This window comes from Solea solea, chromosome 20 (assembly GCF_958295425.1).
Source record: "Solea solea chromosome 20, fSolSol10.1, whole genome shotgun sequence".
Classification (NCBI taxonomy): Eukaryota; Metazoa; Chordata; class Actinopteri; order Pleuronectiformes; family Soleidae; genus Solea; species Solea solea.
In genome coordinates this window covers 11,832,156-11,855,425 of record NC_081153.1, presented here as the reverse complement: position 1 = coordinate 11,855,425, position 23,270 = coordinate 11,832,156, and the positions used below count along the sequence as shown (strand labels likewise).

Here is a 23,270-nt window from a genome sequence, read left to right as displayed (position 1 = left end):
TTCAAACATGTGGTGCCTTCCGAACACGGTGCGCGTTAAAGTAGTTATACTCATTGCCAACCTGTTGGTATAATTTGCATAATCCGTCTCTATCTTTAGATGCCCTACTTATTTTTATTGTATACAGTTTTTTCTAGATAAATAATTCAAGCGAAAACTGTTCAGCCTGCAAAATAAAGAAAAATAAAGCACTCACAACACGAGGAAACAGATTGTAGCAAGATAATTGTATTCTAACAAAAATATCCAAGACGCTGGAAGCTATACAAAAATAAAAATGACCTGGTTCCTTAGGCCTAATATTGTATAATATTCACATACACTCATAATTTCCATTCCAAGAGATCAATTTGTTATGGTAATTACAAGCCACGTTTGAGCAGAGCTACTTCAGTGATTCATTTTCATCCTTACCTTGAATTTACCGTCAAGTCAAATATCAACAGAATAAATGTGCCGAATATACAAACAACATCAGAGTTAACACCGTCGTAGCTTGATATTTAATGTCCCCAAAAGTTTCTGTCGTTGGCTTTTCTTAATAGTTCAGATGCTGCAGGTCGATTGTAGTTAGTGACTCCGAGAAGAAATAGAAAGTGTCCGCGGAAATGTCCACGGGGCTGTCCAGAGACTCTGACAAACTCGGCGAAGCAGCGTCGGAGAGCTGAAGGCAGGAATCCGAGGAGAAAGGCTGAAAGTCGTGTATAGAAACATCCAGGGTCGGGGGACTGTCGCCATTGTCCGGGCCAGATGCCGAGCCGGGGCCCATTGTTGACATGCAGCCCGGAACAGTGGGTGACGGGTTGGGAAAATGTTTCAGATTTTTGTCATTGCTGTTCAGCGGCGCAGCAGCAAAGCTCATGGACTCTCCATTGTGAAGCTGCTGTGTGGAGCCCAGAGAGTTGTTTTGAAAGGAGCAGGTATCTCTCTCCAGCAGGGCCCCACTCCGCTCGTACAGGGGGGCCTCGTCCTCCTCGTCGCTGTGGATGCTGCCATCGGCACTCGGACCTTTCCCCTCCCCGTTATGGTTCTCCTTGCTCTGAGTCTGACGCTTGTGCTTCATGCGCCGGTTCTGGAACCAGACTTTGACCTGCCGCTCGGTCAAATCCAGGAGAGCCGCTATTTCCACTCTCCTCGGCCGACAAAGATACTTGTTGAAGTGGAATTCCTTCTCCAGCTCCAGCAGCTGAGTGTTGGTGTATGCTGTCCTCAGCCGGCGAGAGCCCCCTCCCCCCCCACTGCTCTCCTCGATCTCAGGCGAGCCTGGAAAAGAAGAAGCATAACGGCCCGCGTGAGGGATTAAAAACGCAGGACACCACCGTTACATAACCCCGCTGCCTGCGAATGTAACACCGAGGCTATCACAGCCCACGACAGAGCGGCTCACAACATGCTGCAGCAAAATGGCCGCTGGAGCTATACTGACCCACTCTCATAGCCTGTTTACCCATTTATTTAAAAATCACCACTGCGTAAAGCTACCCATCAGATCGTTTTACGCATAAATATGTTCAGTTTGGATGTGAGGCAAACACAGTGCCGTGTAAAAGCAGTGAGGTCCAGATATCCTGGTGTGGGATAGTTAATGAATGCTCCAGCTGCCCTCCTCGGCAACGGCACTCCATCACTCTTCATTACTGTCACACATCAAAACTCTGCTACGGCTAGAGGAATAAATCATCTCCCATCACCAAACTTTACCCAAACTTTTCTTTTTACTTCATCACAGCCAAACAATAAACATGAGTCGATTCAAACAGAAAGAACATACGCTCTTTTTTTGTTTGTCCCTTTCGCCTTAAAATAAAAGGCCTGTGTATTATGGGCTTAAATTTAGCAACAGATCGCTGAAAGTGCTGTATATAAATCACGCACCTTTTGGGGAAAAGCACACGGGTCCATTGTTGATGGTGGTGGCAGTGGAGGTTGGCAGGTGGTTCCTCTTGGCGGCTTTCTTCTCCCTCATCCAGGGATACTCCGGAGGTAAGGAGGCGGTAGGCAGCTGGCTGCATCCGTCGGGGCTGTGTCTAGGCCGGCCGTGCCGCGGATGGCTGCCCGGGTTCAGGCTGGGAATGGTCTGCTCAAAGGGAGGAGGAATCAGTGTCGGGCGTGAAAGCGTCGAGCTCTTGATTGATGAACTTTGAAATGAATCAGCGACAGGGGGGAAAGATGTCAGGCACTCAGCAAGCGACGGCTGACTATTGATAAAACCGCTCTCTCGCTCGAATTCGTAATTCATCTCCGCTCCCTGAGAGCCGAGGAAAGTTTGCACGCGTATTTTTATAAATGTTGCGGCTCAGTGAGGACGAGGAAGAAAAAAAATCATTTAAAAATCTCGTGGTGGTTTTTTTTCTATGTCACTGATTACGGCCGTATGGGGACCGAGCTACTATTAAACTATTGAATTCATGGAGACAAGGTTGAAATTGGACCGAATTGCCTGTCACATGATTACCTCTGCCCAATGACAATTTGGGGTTTAATCAAAAGAAGCCACTGCCTGTCTGATTGATCCAAAAAGTCAGATGAAGAACGCCTCGCTCAGCTGGGGGACGACTGTTTTTATTTACATCTTTGTCCGCTCAGTTTATCCTCCTCTCGCCCTCCAGTCGAGTCCACTAAGCAACAAAATGTGTTTTTTAAGAATGGCTGACGCTCACTATTACAGGGAAGGAGCCCAGCCTGGGGTGCGCGCGGATTCGTGCACTCCTCTTTCTCGTATTGTTTGAGGATGTCAGTCGAGAACGCCCCCACCCCACACCCACCCACCCGCACACACACACACAAATACACATACACACACGCCAGTAGCTATTCATGAAAGCAAGAGTCAGGCTTCAGATGTGAAAAAGAAACAAACCCCAAAAAACTGATACGGTGACTTCTCGACAGACACAAACCCCAACAAGGGCCCAGCAGTTTGCTCTGTGAGTGTGCAAGTGTTGTCTACAGAGGAGACGGGATTCCTCTAAGGTACATATTAATGAAATATGCAGCGCATCCATCGACATGTGTTGCAATAAAACGCCCATCCATTAAGTTAATACTGAGGGATATGACACGCTCACGCCATTTCATCCAACATAACAGCAATTTAAGATTAACACACAGTGCAGGAACTTATCAGTGCACATACCCACGCATATGCGCACCCACAGCCACCACTGTTATATTACAGGCTGCTTATGCAGCTGTATAGGGGATGCTATTAAAATAGTATTTCGTTTATTCCATAAAAAAGGGCAGTTTTATGACGAGGTCATGCGCGCCCGTGTGCGTGTACATACCCAGAATGACACACACACACGCACCCTTTGATTGGTAAAATAGTTACATTTAAAACTACAATATGTTTCAAATATTTTAAAATGATTTTCTATTTGTTTTGAAAAAAACAACAACAAAAAAAACAACAGTGACCAGGCTTTGCTGAAAGGACAGTACCTATAATGCTGAGGGAGCCTTTCCACTGTATTTGCAGTTATCAGTTCTACTCTCTAAATTGCGATGAAGCAAGCACCAGCACGGGAATGATCGACCATGTACAACGAGTCCATTTGCAGCGTTATTATGTATATGGAATTGTTATTGAATGGCATTTCCCTGCAGCGTTTGGGGTTTTTATAGCTCCTCCAGAAGAATCTGTGAAAGCCACATTTGGGATGTTTTTCGTCAAGCAGTACATGTTGTATTTCCAAAAGGAAAGAAAAGAAAATATGACTTAGTGTGTAGGAGAGAGGAAGAGGAGAAGTGGTAGGCCTCTCTCAGTTTGTTGCTTATACACCAAACAAAGAGTCCTGGAAGCCTGTGCGCGATCAATCTTACTCGCCAAAAGGTCTGACAGCTCGGTGCCCTCACAACACATTTAAGGCTTCTAACTCTCCCTCGGATCAAATGCAGCCAGGAAGCGGCGAGAAACACTGGCCACTCACATTAAAACCAGTTTCTGTTCACAGTTAGAGCCGGACTGTCGCTGGAGGGATGTTTTAATAGATAAATAAGCTGCACAAGATGCGACCATTTCCCTTTTGAGGAGGCAGTATAATGCGCCATCGGTGATTATAGGGCGAAGCTTCTCCACCTGGCTTTTATCTTCGGTTTGGGAATGTGATTTTACACTACGACATGTTATTTGTCGTTTTTTTGGGGGACATGCAGGCTTGTGCGTGGAGCAGACCGTGTGTTGAAGGACAGAGTTGCTAGGGGAAGAGATGGATGGCTTTTTTTTGGAAATACGCACAGGCTTTGTGTGTAAGGAAAGGAGTGGGTGGCGGCATTTAGTGGACTCCAGCCTGTCTTACACACTTGTCTTTACTGCAGGAGTGATTTAAGAGAACGTTCCCACGGATGGAAGTAAAATGAGAGAAATACAAATCCCTGCTTTGGTTAAAACGCTGTGCATGTGCTACCTGTGTATATGGTGCATATGGGCCAAATCAGTGCCTTGCTGTGTATGCGTGTGCATGTGTGCGCGTGTGTTTTCTCAGTGTGTGCGTCCGTGTTGGATGCAGAAAAACTGTGCATCAGTTTTTTTTTTCTGCTTTGACACACCATGGTTCAATTGTTCTAGGTTTTCCCTGCTAACCATATGTCATGCTTAGTATGTCCATGTCCTCTTGTGTTCATCAGCTTAGTCTGAAATGCATTGTTGGTGCAGAGAACAAATGCACACATCATCATTTTGTATTTTCGAATTTAAGAAAATTAACAAAAAGATGTGAGCACACTTAAAAAAAAATGCTTTGCTTTTTTTTTTCTTTGCTGGACTGTAAATTTATGATTCGGTCTGCTAGGAGACACAAAATGAAAACGAATTCTCGTTTTAAAATGTGTGACAATCTCTCATTTTCCAAAAAAAATACACCGAGGAATACATTTTATTTCCAGCTATCGTCTGTTCATTTCTGTTTTTGCTCGAACCATCCTCACAGCCGAGGCGTTTGCTGTTGTAAACGCTGCCATGTGCAAATCTATAGCAGTAATGAGACAAATAAGCCCGTGATGATTACACTTCAGCCTGTATCCTTCTCTGACCGCATGTGACTGACTCAACATAAATAAATGGTTTTATAGGGAAATATTCTTCAAACGAGTTCTCATTTGGCTTGTTGTCTTCTTGCAGATTCTCCAGGATGGCTCGGGTGACATTTTATGTATTATTATTATTGTTATTATTATGAATGTCCCCGCGCAGATGAGGAGGAGAGAGGGCCACCCGAGTTTTCTTCACATCGAATGAAGAGGAGCAAGGGGAGGGAAAATAATGCGTTTTTTATTCGTGGCCATTTCCTTTTATTTTATTGATTGTAAATTATGTTGAATGATTTGTTTTCACTGCGTAAATTATTGCTGTTATTAATGTATTACTATCGTGCTTGTGTTCTAAAATGTTGTTTTTGTTATGTTGTTTCCTACAGTATGGAATGTGTGCAATAATAAAAATTTAATTTAAAAAAAAAATTATTATTTGGGAAACTATTTATTTTGAGATCGTGTGGAATGATTCGGATGAGTCTAATTTGAAACTGAAGGATGTGCTACAGTTATATTTCAATTCTTTTATTCATCTCTTCGAACTGGAGCAGCATGGAATGTATGACATCGAAAAAAAATGATGATCTGTCCCGGGTTGTTTTTTTTCTTCAATAAAGAAACTGCTAATGTATGTCCCTCTTTCCACTCTTATTGCATGGCTGATTGATTTTACATTGGCTGGGAAAACAGAATACCTCCTCGAAGAAGAAGAAGAAGAAGAAGAAGAGGAAGAAAACATAGAAACATTGGCTTAAATGGCAAACACGGTGTGCTGCTGCTGCTGCTGCTGCTGCTGCAGGCTACATGAATATGGGGTACAAAAGGGCCGAGACGCGAATATCCATCAACCTTCTCCCCACAAAAAAGATCGCAGGGTGTCAAATAATACTAAAGGACTCTTATCTTTACACCAAACAAAAAAATAAATAACATTAGAAAGTCCAATAAAACAAAACACAAGCAAGGGAAGCTGCATTTAAACTCATGACCCCTGTTTCTTTTTTTCTGAAAATGCATTTCCCTCAAATACCAAGCTGGTGGCTCTTGGAGGATTCTTTCACAAGTGCAACAAAATGCAAAACACAATTCTTCAACTGCGGATAAATAAAATACGGACAAATTCACATTAAAATGAATAACATAACGTTCATAATACCCTGTTTGAGTTTCAGCTTTAAAACAAGATTAAAAAAAAAGATTAAATAGACCTATGCATATACTGTGCCCCCCCTCCCTCCCGCTCTACAGTCCTACAGCCCAGATAAAGGTCTTTGTGAGACAATGACACAAGCAAATAGAGAAAAAATCCGAGCAAGTCGTGATTATTTAGCCTACGCTACTTCACACATCAAACTATAGAAAACATAAACAAAGGCAGAGAAGGTGGAAGCCGTGAAGAGGCGCAGAAACAAAGCAGTGATGTGTAGGTGGGTAAGACAATGGGCGGAGTGATCCGAGTACAGCGCCACCGCTACAGATGCGTCAGTTTGGGCGCTTCCTGGATTCTTCCCTGAGAGTAGTGCGGCGTTAGGTCTGTGTACGTCGGTGTCGGATCACACACTCCGTGATGCTGACTGTTGCCCATTGTGATTGCTCCATTGTAGTCCATGTTTGTGGACGGCGGGTGCGGGAGATGGGTCAGACCGAAAACAGAGGCCCCGGAATTGGGCATAGACTCGATGTAACCTCCGCCGACATAAACGGGGCTGCCCTGCATGTGCGTCCCGTAGTTGCCATTGCCTTGGAGAGGATGCGCGTCATACTCGGGCGTGGCCGAGTCGGTCACGGAATACCTCTTCTGGGAGGGCGGGCAGTTGTTGAGGGAGCTGTTCAAAGGCGGGGGATATGACGTAGCCATACCGTATGCATTTTGATGTGGTTTATTGTAAGACGTCGGCGACTGGGATTCATAAGGTACACTGTTTACAAGAGAATGCATAGAGTTGAGGTATCCTCCCGCACCGCCACTGGAGGCAGGGCCCACGGGGCTCCGCGGGGACTGTCCGCCGGGGGAAGGCATCATTCCGACGCCCTTCTGATCCTTCTTGTACTTCATCCTGCGGTTCTGGAACCAGATTTTAATTTGTCTCTCGGTAAGGTTGAGCAGGTTAGCCATCTCCACTCTCCGGGGTCTGCAGAGGTACCGGTTGAAGTGGAACTCCTTCTCCAGCTCCACGAGCTGGGCGCTGGTGTAGGCTGTCCTGGCCCTCTTCGATGCTGCTGACCCTGGAGGACTCTTGTCTCCGGGGCAACTCTCCACTGTCAGGGAGGAGGAGAGGAGACTGTCAATCAGTAATCCATTACAGACAGTGAGAGAGATACAGAGGGAGGTGCAGAGATAGGAAAGTGAGAGTGAAAGCAAAACCGTGTGACGACACACACACATACACAGCTGATAACAACATTTCACCATCAAGAAGGGTGGGGAGCACACTACTAGATACATATGCACTACAACACAACTGCGCATGTGCAGGTACGTGCATGTACACGTTGCAAACACCTCAATATTTTTGATAAATCTGCTTCCTACTGCGAAGCACAGGGGTTATCATCAAAGCTCGGCGAGACAATTAACAATCAATTTGTAGACACTGCGCCTGTGTGTACCCCACTACACTGAGTGCAAAGTAGATGGGGGTTTATCCGCTATAGAAGCCAAGCAACCTTAGATCCCTTACTACAACATATTGACCCCCACCTGCCCCTGTACAGTCACAAATCAAGCATATGCGTAATGCAGAGCATTACTCCTCGGGGTGCACACAGCAGCTTCCATTGCCCTCACTGATAAGTCTCCCCTTCCAAGAGGCTGCAGTTCGCTGCAGAATATCAAGGTGTTGGTCTACTTACTGCTGTGGCAGACGGCCAACACTTAATACATTTCACTACCTGCCGCCTAGACCTGGAAAGGAATGCAGCCCTGGCCCAGTAGAACGCTTTCATCTCTGTGGAAAGCGTTAGCACGTGGCTAAGGAGGAATGCCCATACATGCAGGGCAATCACTCATGATAATGATGATTATTACATCCATTTTATGATAGACACTGACGTGTGTTCACTGCAGGATGAGGCCTCGTAAATGTTAGCACCTCAGCACGTGTTGTTCAAACTAATAAAACACCCTTTCTGACGTTTAGACGCAGCAGAAATGTGTGCGTAAAGCGTGCGTTCAGCGTCTCCCTCTGCAAATAGCATTTCTATCACCATTAAAAACAAACGTACACGCCTTCCAGTTATAAATCACAAGAGCGCCATTTTGCGACACATTTGTAGTTTTTACTGGAGGACGCCACGTGTATGGACTGGGGGGAAAAAATGGAATGTGCGTAAAAAGGTTTCTATACATTTTACCAACTCAAGTTTACCATCTGGCTTGCGTACACGCGTAAAAACGTGCGATAACGCTCTTTCACAAATGTGCGCACTTCTACGGGCTGTAAAAACGAATGGAAACGCTCCACGAAGCATAAATGAAAATTAAGCCACGTGTCTTTGCATTGTACTGCGTAGGCCTAACTATTATATTAGCATATCATGAATTAGAATATCATTCACAAAAATTCCCAAAAGGTGAAGTTTTGGAAAATTACCATCTTTTTAAATGTTTATTCTACCAAAAATAAAGTCACAAACCCCCCCCCCCCCCCCCCCCCCCCACGCTCTGGCCCAACAACTCCCCCTCTAATAAAAACAGCAGGACAAACTGAACAACTGTTGTGTGCGTGTTTGTTTGTTGTCTCTCTGGGAACATTATGTGATCAGTGAAGATGCGTGTTTACAGTAGGGGCAGGTCAGCTGCAGGGCACAAGGGATAACAAATGGTGGAACATACTCCCAGTGCTGGGGCACGTGGGTTTTCCACAACCTTGTAGTATGTTTAGGGTGTTTAGTGTTTCTGGCAGCGTTTTTGAAACTATCAGGCTTGAAGAAACCATAATATAAAGGCAACATTTTATTCTCCTGAATAATATTGTAAAGCTACAGAGAGATGCAGCAGATTTTCATAAATATAGCACTATTTATAATATTTTTACACACTTCTGACACGTAAAGAATAAAAAAAAACAAAAGTGGACATTGTCCTTTTGGGCTTTGCCTTTCTCCTAAACCTTTACCTGGCCACCCAACCACCCACATCCTGAGCTAAACGTGTGCAACTCTGTGGTTAGAGGATATGAAACTGTGTGTTTATGTCAGCAACATCGTGTTTATGTGTTGAGTACCTGAACTGGCGCTACTGGTGGGTTTCTGCTTGGTGTTCTGACGAGACTCCTTCATCCAGGGGAAGATGTGTTTGCTGCGAGCGTTAGAGGTCGGGGAATCGTTCTTGGCACTGGGCTGGTTGGACCCGTTGCTTGCGCTTTGGCTGATAGCACCCGGGGATTGCGAGGGAGGGGGTGGACCTGACACCGGCACCTGCGGTTGATTGCTTTCGGGATGAACCTGGGACTGCGCCACCTGAATGGATGTGGTCCTGTCGCAGCCCTCCGCCATCTCCCCCGGCTTCTGCAAAGCCACGGTGCCGTCAGGAGACTGCAGGGAGCAGGCAGGTCGATGGTACTCACTTTCCACATGAGAGGCCCGGGGATATTGGACCTGATTGGCATCATAACTGAAGCCATTTGCGCTTTGATATGGGTAGCCACTGTAAATTGCGGAGCTGTCGTAGTAGGTTGCCTTTTGCATCTCGCCGTTTCCCAATATTTATTTCAGAAACTGACAGGGTCTTGACACCCTTGTAGAATAACATTGGCACCCCGTGGTCACGTGACGCCTCTCCGCCAATGGCCTCCTCGGGTGAACCTAGGGTTACAAGAAACACTGTGAGGAGAAGAAATGGTGGCGATCCATCTTACTTTTCAATACAAGCCTGACACGGCAGACTATGGAGGCAAGATAGGGCCAACAGTCCTGTAGACTATTACCGTTTACCTTATGGCTTACACAGGGCACAAAGGCACGAACTAACCTTGTATTACCATTTGTGCCAAACAACATAAAAAAAAACCTTTTCAAAAGCATTTCAGATTGCTAAATCAATTTTAGGACCTAACAAGAAACTGCATGACATTTTAAACCTTTGAGTCTATTAACAATGGAAGTGAATACACAGTTACAGGGCAACAAATGGAGAAAAATGCTGTAGGTTTAATAATAAAAAAAAGAAAAAAAGATGGGGCTACAGGAAAGGCTTATTAGTGGGTTACCACACAGGAAAATAATATTTCTGTTACATTGTTATTCTACCAACAGGGCTGTCAACAGTGGATCTGATTTCCTTGTAGCAGCTGGAGACATTCCCCCACTCCCACAAACGTTTCATCTTATTTTTCGACATTAGTTAGAAAATACTCTCCTTCTGTAAAAGCCACCGGGCACAAAAACATAAACATTCGCCTTTCCTCTCTTTTTTTTCTTCATTTTTTTTTCTTTGTTTTCGCTTTTCTTCTTTGCGTGCTGCAAGATAAATGGAAGGGCCACGAGGAAACCTGAAAAACCGGGCGGGCATCCGTGCATCTCCATGACCACAGCGTGAACTTTTCCTTGCAGGCCCATAATAATGGTTGCTGTCGGTGCTGCCTGCTCGGCGGCCCGTCGCGGTGATATATGAGGGTCAGTGGGCCGGCACGGTTTGCACGAAGTGAGCGACCAAGCCCGGGAATGCAGGCGGACAGAAAACTCGGGCATGGCAAACCCACATCCTGCTGCTAAAACCATAATTCACGCAGGTAACCATGGGGATCCGCCTCAAAAAGATTATTGGGGAAACTGCAGTCGACACAGCAGGTCACATTGATGTTACAAATGAAATTGCTGAATGTTAATTGTGGACACCGAGTGTTTTTACCTATTTGAAATAGAAAATATATTATAATTATAATAATAATTATGATAATAATAATATCAATAATAATAATAATAATAATAATAATAACGATGATTAATTCTTTAAAAAAAAATAGGCAACGATTCCCTCTAAAAAGTATTGGATCCTACAATAAAAAATAAATAAGAAAAATAAACAAACAAACTGCAACGCATTTGAATGTTATAAAATCTAAGCTTCATATTTTATCAGCTGAGAATAAAAGGCCCCGGTGTATCTGACAGTAAAACCTGAGTTTGTATAGGTTGCTATAAACAAATAAGGTATTTCACAGTATATATACATATATATGTATACATATATATGTATATATATATATATATATATATATATGTATATATACTTTGCCAGACATGGACTGTGTATACATTTTCACAAATTAGTGGAAGGAAAATGTCCCAACAGCAGTCGGTTTGTGCAGGCGAGCAAAACGCGAAATAGCAAATGAGTCTAAAATGAAGGTTGAGCGCAGCTCAACCACAGACTGAAAGAGTGAATCTTCGCCGTATCTGCTCTCACGATGACCTGGAAAAGATACGAGGGAAAACTCTGTGGTGGATATCTCCAGACTGACGAGCCATGGTGATAGTCAGAAAAGGCAGCGAAAGAGAGACAAAAGACAGACTAAAGCTGAGTGCGTCGCCCTCTGCTCCACGTTCGAGAAATCTGGCTGCCTGACTGTGTGTGTGTGAACTCTTCCTGAACCGAGATCTAAGTCATACGGTGATAAATCACCGCACGACACACAAACTCCGCCATTTACAACCGAGGGGAGCCTATTTCTGGCCTGCTTACCTTATCCTCTGACGACGAATGCAGAGCACCGAGCAATATTTTCTCATTCAGCGATGAAATCGATCAAAGCAGTAATCCAGAGAAAAAGTTTAAAGCCAGGACTGGCTGGGTGAGGCGGCAGCAGCAGACTGCGCCCTGCCATACACCAGGCATTAGCAGCCACAACAAAAAAGGAAGCGCAGAGAGAAACCCCTTTCCTTTTTTCCTGCTCTTTTTTTTTCTCTCCCTACTCGATGTGGATGGGTAAACTGAGATTACGAAAGCAGGCGTGAGCACTCGGGTCAGCGAGATAAGAGTTATCTGGACCCAAGATTTAATTTATCGTCATATAGAGCAGTGGTCAGGACTTCATACCAATATTAAAGCTCAGCCAAGGCTGTGCTGACTGTGTGATCCTTCACCAGTACCACGCAGACACCAGTGAACTGCCCCGAACCAGAGCGTCACCATAGACAAGAAAAATTATGCAAATGAAGTAGCGCCTTGGAGAGCCAGTTCACATCAAGTGGCTGCCTCTCCTCCTCCCCCAACCAAATGAGGTGGTGAGTCTAGAAAAAAACATATATCGTTACAAATAGCATGCAAGTCCATTCCTACAGTGTTTTCATTTTTTTTCTTTTTTTAGTTATTATTTACCCCGCGTCCTGCAGTGGAATTATGAGCCCAATGGATGAGACGTTGGAGAGAGGGGGAATACAAAGGAATAATCAGGCGCTGATCGTGCTGCATTTCCATTTGCATGGAACATAAAGGGCTTGTGTCCACAGCTTAATCATTAGCCCGCATTTTCTGCACTTATGCCTTAATCGTTTGGCACAAGTCGGATTCATTTCTTAGCCAGTGCTTCTGCATGGAAGTCCCTTTCTCTCTAAATACTACAAAACAAAAACAACACCAGATCATGTCTATTTAGTTTTAAGTGTATCAAGAGAAAACCTGACCAGGAGCAGGGTGTGGAAAAATGGGAAGAAGTTTCATCACCAGAAGGCAAAGTGGAGAGGACATGCAGCCAGGAGCAGGGCTGAAGAGAGGCGGCAGCAGGGGGAATCCCTCTGCATGGTGAGGCCAAAAAGAAATGATGAAGGAAAGAAAGAAAAAAACAGATTTATGTCCTCTCAGCTAAACCCGGGGCTACAAACGTGTCCAAGGCTGCAGCTTCTCGCTTGGTGTCAGGACAAAATCCAATGGCACAATTAAAAAAAGGGGGTACAAAACGCGGACGGCGTGGGAGGGTGAGTGGGACAAAAATTCACGCGTGAGGATTTTTTTTAGCTAACTCGGCCTTTTTCTTTCTTATACCAAAGTAGCCACATTGTATAATTATTAACTTCTTTGTGGCAAAATGCTGATTCGTCTCTTTCTTTAATTTGGCCCTGGGTGGAGGGTTAAATGTCAGTGACGGTGTTCGGCTTCTACTGCCGCGCATAATACAAATGTGGGAGACACAAACAAAATCTATGAAAGAGAGAAAGAAAAGAAAAACATTGTTAAAAACTTGCAGTGCAGTAAAGTGTAACACCCAACACGCAGTGGCTTTCACTGAAAGTAGGTTTTGAAAAGAACGAGGCACTTCTCCAAGAGCTGCGATTCCCCTCGTCACTTTTATAGTGACAAATTACACCACAAAGACAAGTGGAAGAGAAGGAATTATTGCTCACGGGTCGCTCATGTTGCTGCTACAAGGAAACACACAGGCCAGGAGCTGCTTCTCTGTCCCAGTGAGTGCTTTGGTGGGCGTGTGTGGTACTTATTAGAAATTGAATAAGGATATCACCATTGAGCATTCATAACACAAATCAATAAAGATATATAGACTCACCGAAGGCAGTTCAGGATGTCTCGGGGACCTTGCGATGGCCTGAATTTAGTTGGCTGGATTTCTGCAAGGAGGAGTGGAATATTTATTTTTTTGAAAATGCATCATGTTTTGTAAATTGCACTGTTGTGAATTCAGTTTTCTAGTAGGTGCTCCTTGTGCAGCTATAGTGCGGTAATAAAAGCATTGGTATATGTTATGCGTTAAATCCTTTTTAAAATGGCGCACACATAACTGGGATCTGTTTTGTTTTTTACTAAATGTGCATATTTTCAAAAAACAATACTAAGGTATATTTTTTATTAACAACATGCTGATGTATTTGTAAAAAACAGCTATAAAACCAATTTTTATAGCTTCGAAATGTGAAATTTAAATTGCGTTTTAGACATTTCGCAATAATATATGAACAAATATCATTAAAAAAAAGACGAGACTTTAGTGAATAGGAATAAACACAGAAATAAAACAAGACGATAGTGCAAATATTATGTTGGGACAAAAACATCACAGCCATGCACAGCAGAAATGCTATATGAAAATAAAATAAAATAAATAATTATAAAGGGCCTATGCAAATAACGAGTTTGTTGTTTCCCTGCTGACCGGTGAGCATTTTCTCCACAAACGGATCGAATAGTCATTAGCTCGTGCGCACCGTCTTCCCCAAGTCCCCGTGCCCATAAATCAAGCAGGAGCGCCGTGACCTCAGCGCGGCCGCGCGGTCCTGGATGGCACTCTGTCTTCCATTATATCCTCGTTTCCCTGGCGGAGCGACACAACCCCACCGCTTTCCCCTACATTTCATGGAGCTCATCTTAATGCACCATTTGCGCACAGAAACCCGGGTAAACACACGAGATGTTGGTTTTTATAGCGCAGGTTGTTCCTTGGAGCGGCCGCGCGCTTTGTTTGGGCTTGGTGTTTTGTTTTTCCGTGGGCGCCGGTATACAAATGGCTGCTTTATTTACAAACAATAAAACAGGCCACTGTATTCCAATTGCAGCTCATGATATTTAATATTTGGTAAACGCGATTGTGAAAATACTAATATTGAGCAAAGGAAACAAAATGGAAGAAAGGTCCCCATGTTATTAGCGAAATGTATTTTTATTATTATTTTTTTGCTACCTATTTCGTATTTTGTAGAAAAACCCGAGACCCGTCTGACCTCTGTCTCGCGCAGCAATAACTCACGACAGTAATGAACAATCGGCGGAAATACCTCGAAATAAAATCCATCCTTCCCAAAGCTCGGACTGTGACTCTGTCCGCGTGGAAAAACATATCCGTCCGTAACAGCAGTATTATACATCCACAGACGCGGGATCCTCTGTGTTTCACTTCGCCTCTCTTCTCATTTTTTTTCTCCCCTCGATAAACAATCTACACGACCCGGTCTCCCCTCACGGAAAGTGGGGGTAACCCGCATATAATCAGCATCATATGGCCAGACCGGGGCTCCGGTTTTCTTCCCCGTGCCATTACATCGCGCAGTATTATGCGCTGCGCTCACGTGACGCAACGTCAACTTAAATCCCTTTTATTTGAGCCCGTGAATCATTAATGGAGGCAGTCATTGCCCCTGAGGAGAAACGGATCAGTTTGGAGGGAGAAAAAAGAGGACTATGTGACACTGCAATGGATCTGGCAGAGGAGCAAGTCTCTTGCAGAGAAGCAGCTTTTCCACGTGTCGCCCATTCACAGGGAAAAAAGGCTGTTGTGTCACTTTTAAAGTGCCATATATTTGGAGCCTGTTAGCGGCTGAAAGAGCTAATCTTGCTGTATTATGGTCAGTTTCAAGTGCAGCCACAGCTCTGAGTGAGCCAGGCTGAAAGTGGAGTGTGTTTTTTTTTTTGCACTGCAGCGTGACAATTCGCACTATGTATGAATGAGAAGACCTTCCCGACAAAACACAATTTAACAGTGACATCATGATTACTCATTGCACTAATAAACCTCTCCTCATGTCTCTCTGTAGCACAGGCGGGCTTGTAAAGTGCATTACAGACAACTCAACTCAATATCGCCCCCCTCCCCGCTCTCGTTGTCAGTCTCCGGCTGTAGTATCGCTTAGTGAACATCATGCTTCTCCATCAGCACAAACCTGCACACTGCTGACTTCACTGACACAAAACGTTTACCTGTCCTACATTATGAGACTGTGTGTTCCGGTGGTCATGAGGGGTGCGTGTCAGTCAGCAGCGAGCGGGAAGTGGAGGTGAAGTAACCAAAGAGTGGCTGCTCGACCTGCTGGTCGAAACGCAGATCCCCCATTAGACTTACATGCACTTGTGCGTTTCCTATGAGCGACTGAGTGATGGTGGAAATTACACGTTTGTGTAAAGAAGAGTTTGGGGAGCTTCTGGAGAGGGGAGGGTCTGAGGGAGTTGGCAAAATAACCCATTTAACCCACAAATCCAGTTTTGGCTTGCTATCGAAATTATAATCCAACGCATATGCAAATAATGTGCCACGCGTTTGCTGTGGAAGAAATCTGGCTCAGCCACTGCTAATATTGACAAAAGTTATTGTCCGGAAGGAGCCTCTCTCTTTTGGGTAACATTTGGCGCTTGTTTTCCATCGTCACCGAGCAGCGGGCGTGGAAAAATCCCACCACAACTATTAATCATTTGGGGCGGACATGGACAGCATCCCCACTCCCACATCAGCCTTTGTCTTCTCAAACTACAACTTGAGCGGTAAACTTATTAAAGACAGCAACAGAAGCAGACCAGCTCTCATTAATTCACCTTCAGCACTACTGACACTGAAAAGGAGGAATGTTAATGTTGAGGGTTAAAAGTTGACATTTTTACGCACAGATTTTAGACGCACGGCATTGGAAAAAGAGGACAGTTTTTTTTTTACTTGTTTAACAGAATGTTGGAGTTTGTCCTGTGCTATTCCGTGCTCTCTTTGTTTTCATACAGATGGAAAAGCTGTTGCCAGGACGATATGACTCGACATGACCGTGCACTGGAGGCTGCTCCAATCTTGCCTTTCTCAAACACACCTGAACTCTTCCTTGACCCGGGGACACAGTCTACAGGGAGCAGGATGTAAAGCAAAAGGCCCTCGGCAGGTATTATCCTTATTATCATTATTTTTATTACTATTATAAGCCATGTTTTAAGACTTTCTCTTTGCACAGAATAAGTAAACGTTGATGTATTGTGTTTAAATCTCAACTGCTCTAACATAAAACACATCTTTCAGAGTTATTTACACAAATCAAGGCTCCTTATCACTGTCAGCAAAGAGGAGTTAGAGGCGCACACCTCTGGACGATGGCCAGTCGGCGGTCCATATCTTCCCACAATGTTGACACTCGGAGCTCTTAACAGCAAGGCTTGGGTTACCGATATACTCAGCCGAAGATAAGTCTTTCTGCTAGGTTTACACCGGCCAACATCAAGGCTAATGCGAAATTCAACGCCTTCAGCCGATTGGAACCATCTCTCATGGACGCTCACCAGCACCAGGGCCGATTAGGACTGGAGATTTATGCCAACATACTGTAGGTGGTTGTAATAAAGCAGTTTGAATTTCCATGCTGGCTCTCTGAACATTTTTTCCAGGACATATAATAGGCTTTAAATGCTAAGCCGTGAAATTAAGGTTTTGGAGGTAAGTGCAAAAATAGATACTATATACTACAACAAAAAGAACGATATCAACAACATGAGTAATAATAGCACACTTTAAAGTCACATAAAGACTTTGTTAATATTTAACTTGTGGGTGAATTGCCCATTGCGTTCGCTCCCATTGAGAGGCTCTTTGAATCCGAGTTGTCCTGACAACTTTTTGAAGCAACAGATAAAACCCTCTGCATTGTCACTGTCACTTTAAACACATTTTCTGCTATTTATGACGAGATTAAGTGGGAAATAATCACAGTCGCTGTTATAATTCACTCAAGACAGCTATTGATCTTGTTGTTACATCCTTACCAACAGTCATTCTTACAGTAATTTCTGCTTTATTTTGATTAATTAGGTCACTTTTCAGTATTAATCCACAAAAAGAATGATTCGACTGATATCATATTTAACACTTAAGCCACATCCCTTTCATTTTAAACACATTTGCACATTTCTTTAAGATGCATTTTTTTTGTCATCTTCATTGTGGTCTTTAGTTAGATGTTCAGAGTTGATCAATAAGACCTGCTGCATGTATCATGTTCTTTGAAAAGTTCAATACAACACAGTGTTTTAGCTCAAAATACGTTCTCATATTATATTGTATTGTAGTGTAATTCAATGTAATAAAATGGCAGTTTAAAATGTTTGGCAATAAAACAGAAATCTGATAATCAGGTGTGGTCTAATAATGATTTCTGCAACCGCAGAGACACAAAGTACAGATCCTATTTCAGTACATTTTTATAATCTACATAACTGTGTGGCCAGAGAGAATAGAACAACTTTTCCCTATTGAATTTCCCATAAAACCTCCAGCAAAATACAGAAAAACAAACAGCCGAGTTTACTCACAAGTCATGGCGGTCTGTGTGCAGCAGACGGAGCGAGCTGTGTCAGGGGAGAAGAGATCTGACTCGCACCCTGCGGAAGATCACTCCAAAATGGAAAATAAGGCAGATTTTCACATCTATTTCTGACCCCCCGGGGGTATTCATTATTCAACAAGTCACGTGGACAGGCGAATTAAAATTTCAGTGCATTGAAAGTGACCTCTATTCTCGAATCAAATGACTTGAAATCTGTAATTTGAAGTTGGATTTGTCGGCGTCTGCGGTGCCAATCAGCTTCAACGCCATCTTCTGCACAGCCTCCATGTCTGCAGCCTGTGCTGCACGTGCTGGCTGAGCCGAGGAGCCTTTGCAGACGCACGCAAAGACATTTTTGCAAATGTTTTAACGTCGTGTATGTATGCAGACGTGCAGTTAGGAAATAGTAAACGTGAAAAAAAAACAATCTACAAAATGCAATTTAATGCGCAGATTTAATTTGAATTTCACTTTTAAATTAATTGACTAATAATTTAATTACCAGTTGCTTTAGTTACTACACTATATACAGTCACTACCATTGTTATTGAGGAGACATTTTGCCAAAGTATAATTTTAAAAAAATCACACCAGGTTATACGCCCTCAGCATATCAGTTTGTTTCTGATCATATCGGCGCTCAGTGTGAGACCTTAACGCTGGTGTCTCTGTGATGAATTGCAGAGGAGCTGTCTCTAAGAATAATTTTGGGAGAATTCATGGCTCGACATCACACCTAGAACACCGTTTTTTGTTTTCGCGCTGTCTCTGTCTAAATCTGAAATAAGAAAGGGGGAAAAAAACTGGCTGAGGTCTCAGCACTGATGTATGGTCTGAACATTGTGAGTGTCGAGAGGTCAGGGGTTAGAAGAAGTGCTCCGAGACGGTGATTGGCCAGAACTGGCCGTGTCCCCTGGTTGAACTCTCCATTGTTTGGATGTAGCAGGTAGTGACCAACACTCACACTCTGGTGCATTAGGGTTGGCTGAAATCTCCCTATAATGGTCAGTAAGAACAATATGTGTGGCCGGATACATTTGCCGATTTGGGTTTGGTCAAATTCTCCTCATAGAAACAAAGCATGTAACATTTGGAGACAACACCTAAAGGCTCAGAGATTTCCAAAACTCGAGGTTTAAATGCAAGACAACGCACAAAGACATCCAGTGCACACGTGTATGGATTAGAATTTCAGATATTTAAGCAATGAAATTCTAAATAAAAAACAATGATTTGGCCTTTAAAACTGCTCTGACCATGTGGAAACATGTCCACCGTACATATCTAGTGTACATGTACAACTTTGCGCAATGATTTACATATTGGTTCTCTCTGAAAGTACCATAAAATACTACATATTGTATTTATTTCTAGTCAGATGGAGATACATTTTAGCATTTTCAAAGTATAGCGCAGCAGATTATCCAGTGTTCTGACACGCTATCCCAGTTTTACGCACGCAACTCTAAATACTGGATGTGTGAAATTATTCTTTAGATATAAGTAAAAAAAAAAAAATGAAATCAAAGTTCACGCACTAACATAGAAATAAAAAACAAAAAAAATACATTTGATTAAATTAATACAATTGCTACAAAAATCTTACATTGAAAGCAGCTAATATCCCATTATTACGCATGGCTTTGACAAGGCATCGAATCGAATATTAGTATTTGCAGTGACAAAATATCCAAAGCCATATCAGCCTTGCAAGTGAAGTACATATTTATTTCACAAGGACAAATTGATCCTACACTAGCCCACATCACAACGGCCATTACTGAGACAACACATACAAATATTCACAGTTTAGAACACAGCACGACATGGGACGCACTAAGACAAATAAAACTGGACCTTACAACAACGACAACAACAACAAACAAACAAAATTCGACTTGAAGAAATGCTTTCCTTATTGTGCCGTCATTATGATTTGTTTATATGTACATTAAATGTGAAAGTCACCTGGACTACATTCAACAGTAAAATCAACCCACTCAAACGCACAAACTACACTGTTACTCTGGCTGATGCCTTTCCTCTAAAACAGCCGCCTGGTTTTCTAAACAGGCATCTATAGATTCTCGCTAAATATCTTTCAAGTATATTAGAACTTTCCATGAGCAAAAATACAAAACGTGAAAATAAAAATAAAAATAAAAAACAATAGTCAAAAATAACATAGAAAAAATGATCTCAAAACTTACTTTTACCTCAATTATAACTGTCATGATAAAATTTGATCCATGTCCTATATGTCTGAGTGTGCGTAATCCTTCTTTCATAATAATAAACAATATATAAACACTTCAGTCGCCACCGTGGCCGTTAAAGGTCAATTTCAAGCTTATATGAAGAGGGAGAGGACAAGCGGAGAGGGAAAGGGTACAAAGGACGTGACAGGGGCCCAATGGCAGAGGCAGAGTGAAAGAGATAACACCATGAGTGTAAAATACTGAGAATTGGTCCAACAAATCCAACTTGTGTTATTTGCCATCTCAGTCTGGACTGGGTTTTTATGGGTCTGGTTCGTTCATGCACTATAGACCTGCGGTGCACGGCGTGGGGACAAGCTGCTGGCCTGTTTTGATCTGCTGCTGTTGCTGCTGCTGTTGTTGCTGGGGCCCCGAGGATGAGGAGGAGGCCGAGCTGGAGGAGCGGATCTTGGTGTTGGGGAGCTTGTGCTCCTTCTTCCACTTCATCCTCCGGTTCTGAAACCAGATCTTGACCTGGCGCTCGGACAGACACATAGTGTGCGCAATCTCCACCCGTCTGCGCCGGGTCAAGTACCGGTTGAAGTGGAACTCCTTTTCCAGTTCCAGAGCCTGCTGGCGGGTGTAGGCAGTGCGGGACCTCTTGGGCACTCCTCCATTGTAACTGGCATTGACTGGAGGAGGGGGGGAAAACAGCCATAGAAGCAAGCAGGTGTTATATGCAGGCTGAAGACGTGTATTCCAAAAGCAAATATTTCCTCCACGGGATGCATTACTGGGGTAGAAAAACTATAAAACATTTATGGGAATTGTGTGGAAATGCAGCCGATCTGTTTGTTTTATTCTCTATCTTGTTTCAGTTTACGGACATGACCTTACTGTGGAGATGCCGAGTGAACAAGCATTCGCATCCAGGGACAGATCAAGCTTAGAAATGATTAACAAAACAGCGGGGTTAGATATTACAGTTTGGCTCGGCTCCAGTGGTGGAGGTAGTTTGGGTTAAAAAGCAACAAAGGCACATGGCCCCGACAGACGAACATAAGCAATAACATTTACGAGGGTCCTTAATTACCGACCCTGCTGCTCGATAGTCGTAAATTGCTGTATGGGCTGCTACCACTGCTGCCTCAATAAGCGTGCGTGTGTTGCAGTGGTTGTTCCTCACTGGTTATGGTATTTAACCATGACGATTACTCACCGGTGGTTGCGTGGACCTTTTTCATCCAAGGATACACCACCGGCTCCTTGCCCTTCGCTACGCCGGGATACACCTCAGTGGCAAGGCTGCAGTCTTTGCTTGCGTTTGCTCCTGCGCCACCGTCTGGGGCCGCGGCGAGGCGAGGACCGTGGCTCTGTGGAACCGGCTGCGGCTGTGCGTGATGCCCGTCGCCGAAATCATCGAGTCCGTTGGCGGGAACGTTACCGTAATCGTATCCCGATTCTGTGTAGTTTGACCTCGGATAGGATGGCTCGTCGTGATGGGGGAAACCCGTATCTTTTGGCCGCTCGTAGTAATCTCCGGGGTTAGGGATGTATCCGCTCTGCTGATATTCGTCGCATGGAGGAAAGGAAGGCTCGATATAGTTGGAGTTTATCAAGTAGGAACTCATGGTCATTAATTTGTGAAGTGCAACAATACTAATTTTTATCGCGCTGTCGTTTTTCTGATCTCCACAAAACCCTCCTACTCCCTGTCAAATGTACAAAGTTGCCTGGTCACGTGTGAAGCGCCACCAATCACCGCGTGTCCTGTGGGCATCATGTAAACAGGAACCAATGGAAAGCATGGCACTGGTACCACCAACGCTGCTCGGACTGGCTTACGTTTGTGTTTTCCTTATTAAATCACAGTATATAAAGCAAAAGCAATCAACTAACTTGTTTACTGCATGAGGCCAAACTTATGTGGGTGAGGTTTTTACTGCATGTGGGGAAAAAAGGAAGGAAAGAAAAATCCACCTCTGAAAGAGAGAGTGAAAATGAGGATCCAGCTCCACAGAAAACACAGTCTGCTGACAAACAAAAGACTGTTTCTGGCAGTCAGTGGCAAAACACGCAGTATAGGAGAAGTATTTGCAGTTTAAAACGCCGTGCATTCGAATCAAAAAAAAAGCACGACGGAATCAAATAAAGCAGCTTCACGCGATCATACAAAGTGTAGGATTGCATACAAGATAATTAAATCACATGTGAAGGAGAAGAGTTAGTGCACAAGCTTCCTGACCAAGCAGCGAGGAGCCGCTGCTGCATATGGACATTACATCCCGCATCGACAACATGATCTGTGCATCAGATAAACCTGGTTATGACGAGCTTATGACATACGTGAACAAAAGAAACTGAAGATGCACCACCGTGCAAAGGCAACGAGCAACATGTATGTGTTCATTTTGTGGTTCGAATTGCAAGGACATTTCTTTTCTGCAATTTACCAGGATATGTCAACAGTTCCAGGCCATTTTCAACCTCTGGTTTTATCTGACACTGACCACATAGTCGTCCCGTATTACTCAGATGTCCTGTACTGACAAGCTCGTCCAAACACTGGACAACACACTCGCAGACATGTGTCGTGCGTTTAAAGCCACAGGCAAAAACAACAAAACGGTGCAGAGCGTTTACAGTCAGATGCCACAGTGCACAGCACAGAGAATAAAATATTCAAAGCTGAATGTTTTTTTTAAAACGCACAAAAATATTTCTCACAAACTATTTTTTTAACCTTTTCAATAAAAGTCTGCAACAGAGGTTTTGCCTTGCAGCAGTATACGTTCATGTCAACATCATGTTAACGTGCATGATGTGCAACCAGTTCCTCGTGTGCCACAGCAGGCACAACACTAAAGTAATATTATAATAACAAAAATAAATCTTATATTTTAGGGTATAATTATAAAACACTCTTAATCCTCGTGGATCCTGTTGGCTCACACATATTTACGCAGTATTCTTTTAATTAAAGCTACACTATTTGCATCTATAGTGGAAAATTAAATATTC

At 43.5% G+C, this 23,270-nt stretch overlaps 3 protein-coding genes and 1 long non-coding RNA gene across 12 annotated transcripts in view; 1 reads left to right on the top strand and 3 right to left on the bottom strand.

Annotated features, from left to right (window-relative positions):
- Positions 1-206: 206 nt before the first annotated feature.
- Positions 207-4,746, bottom strand: LOC131447893 (homeobox protein Hox-A2a). Its single transcript, XM_058619980.1, has 2 exons — positions 1,876-4,746; positions 207-1,263 (listed from the first exon to the last, which is right to left on the bottom strand). The coding sequence occupies exons 1-2, from the start codon at positions 2,237-2,239 to the stop codon at positions 539-541; spliced, it is 1,089 nt and encodes a 362-aa protein (XP_058475963.1). The 5' UTR covers positions 2,240-4,746; the 3' UTR covers positions 207-538.
- A 797-nt stretch (positions 4,747-5,543) lies between these two features.
- Positions 5,544-23,270, bottom strand: part of hoxa3a (homeobox A3a) — a 30,639-nt gene continuing 12,912 nt past the window's right edge. For 6 of the 9 annotated variants that reach the window (XM_058619970.1, XM_058619966.1, XM_058619973.1 and 3 more), the window contains 3 exons: positions 13,539-13,599; positions 9,261-9,840; positions 5,544-7,293 (listed from right to left, as the gene is read on the bottom strand). In XM_058619970.1, the coding sequence (XP_058475953.1) occupies positions 6,506-7,293; positions 9,261-9,723 (1,251 nt within the window). In that variant the 5' untranslated portion in view covers positions 9,724-9,840; positions 13,539-13,599 and the 3' untranslated portion in view covers positions 5,544-6,505. Of the gene's footprint in view, positions 7,294-9,260; positions 9,841-11,719; positions 12,765-13,538; positions 13,600-14,760; positions 16,214-18,037; positions 19,655-23,270 lie in introns of those variants that run through there. The other 3 variants (XM_058619974.1, XM_058619967.1, XM_058619971.1) reach the window with 3 other exon arrangements.
- On the top strand, positions 16,244-17,087 carry LOC131447902 (uncharacterized). Its single transcript, XR_009234092.1, has 2 exons — positions 16,244-16,620; positions 16,755-17,087. It is a non-coding gene; the product is annotated as an uncharacterized LOC131447902 (long non-coding RNA).
- Positions 19,755-23,266, bottom strand: hoxa4a (homeobox A4a). The gene is made up of 2 exons (XM_058619986.1): positions 21,469-23,266; positions 19,755-20,941 (listed from the first exon to the last, which is right to left on the bottom strand). The coding sequence occupies exons 1-2, from the start codon at positions 21,884-21,886 to the stop codon at positions 20,595-20,597; spliced, it is 765 nt and encodes a 254-aa protein (XP_058475969.1). The 5' UTR covers positions 21,887-23,266; the 3' UTR covers positions 19,755-20,594.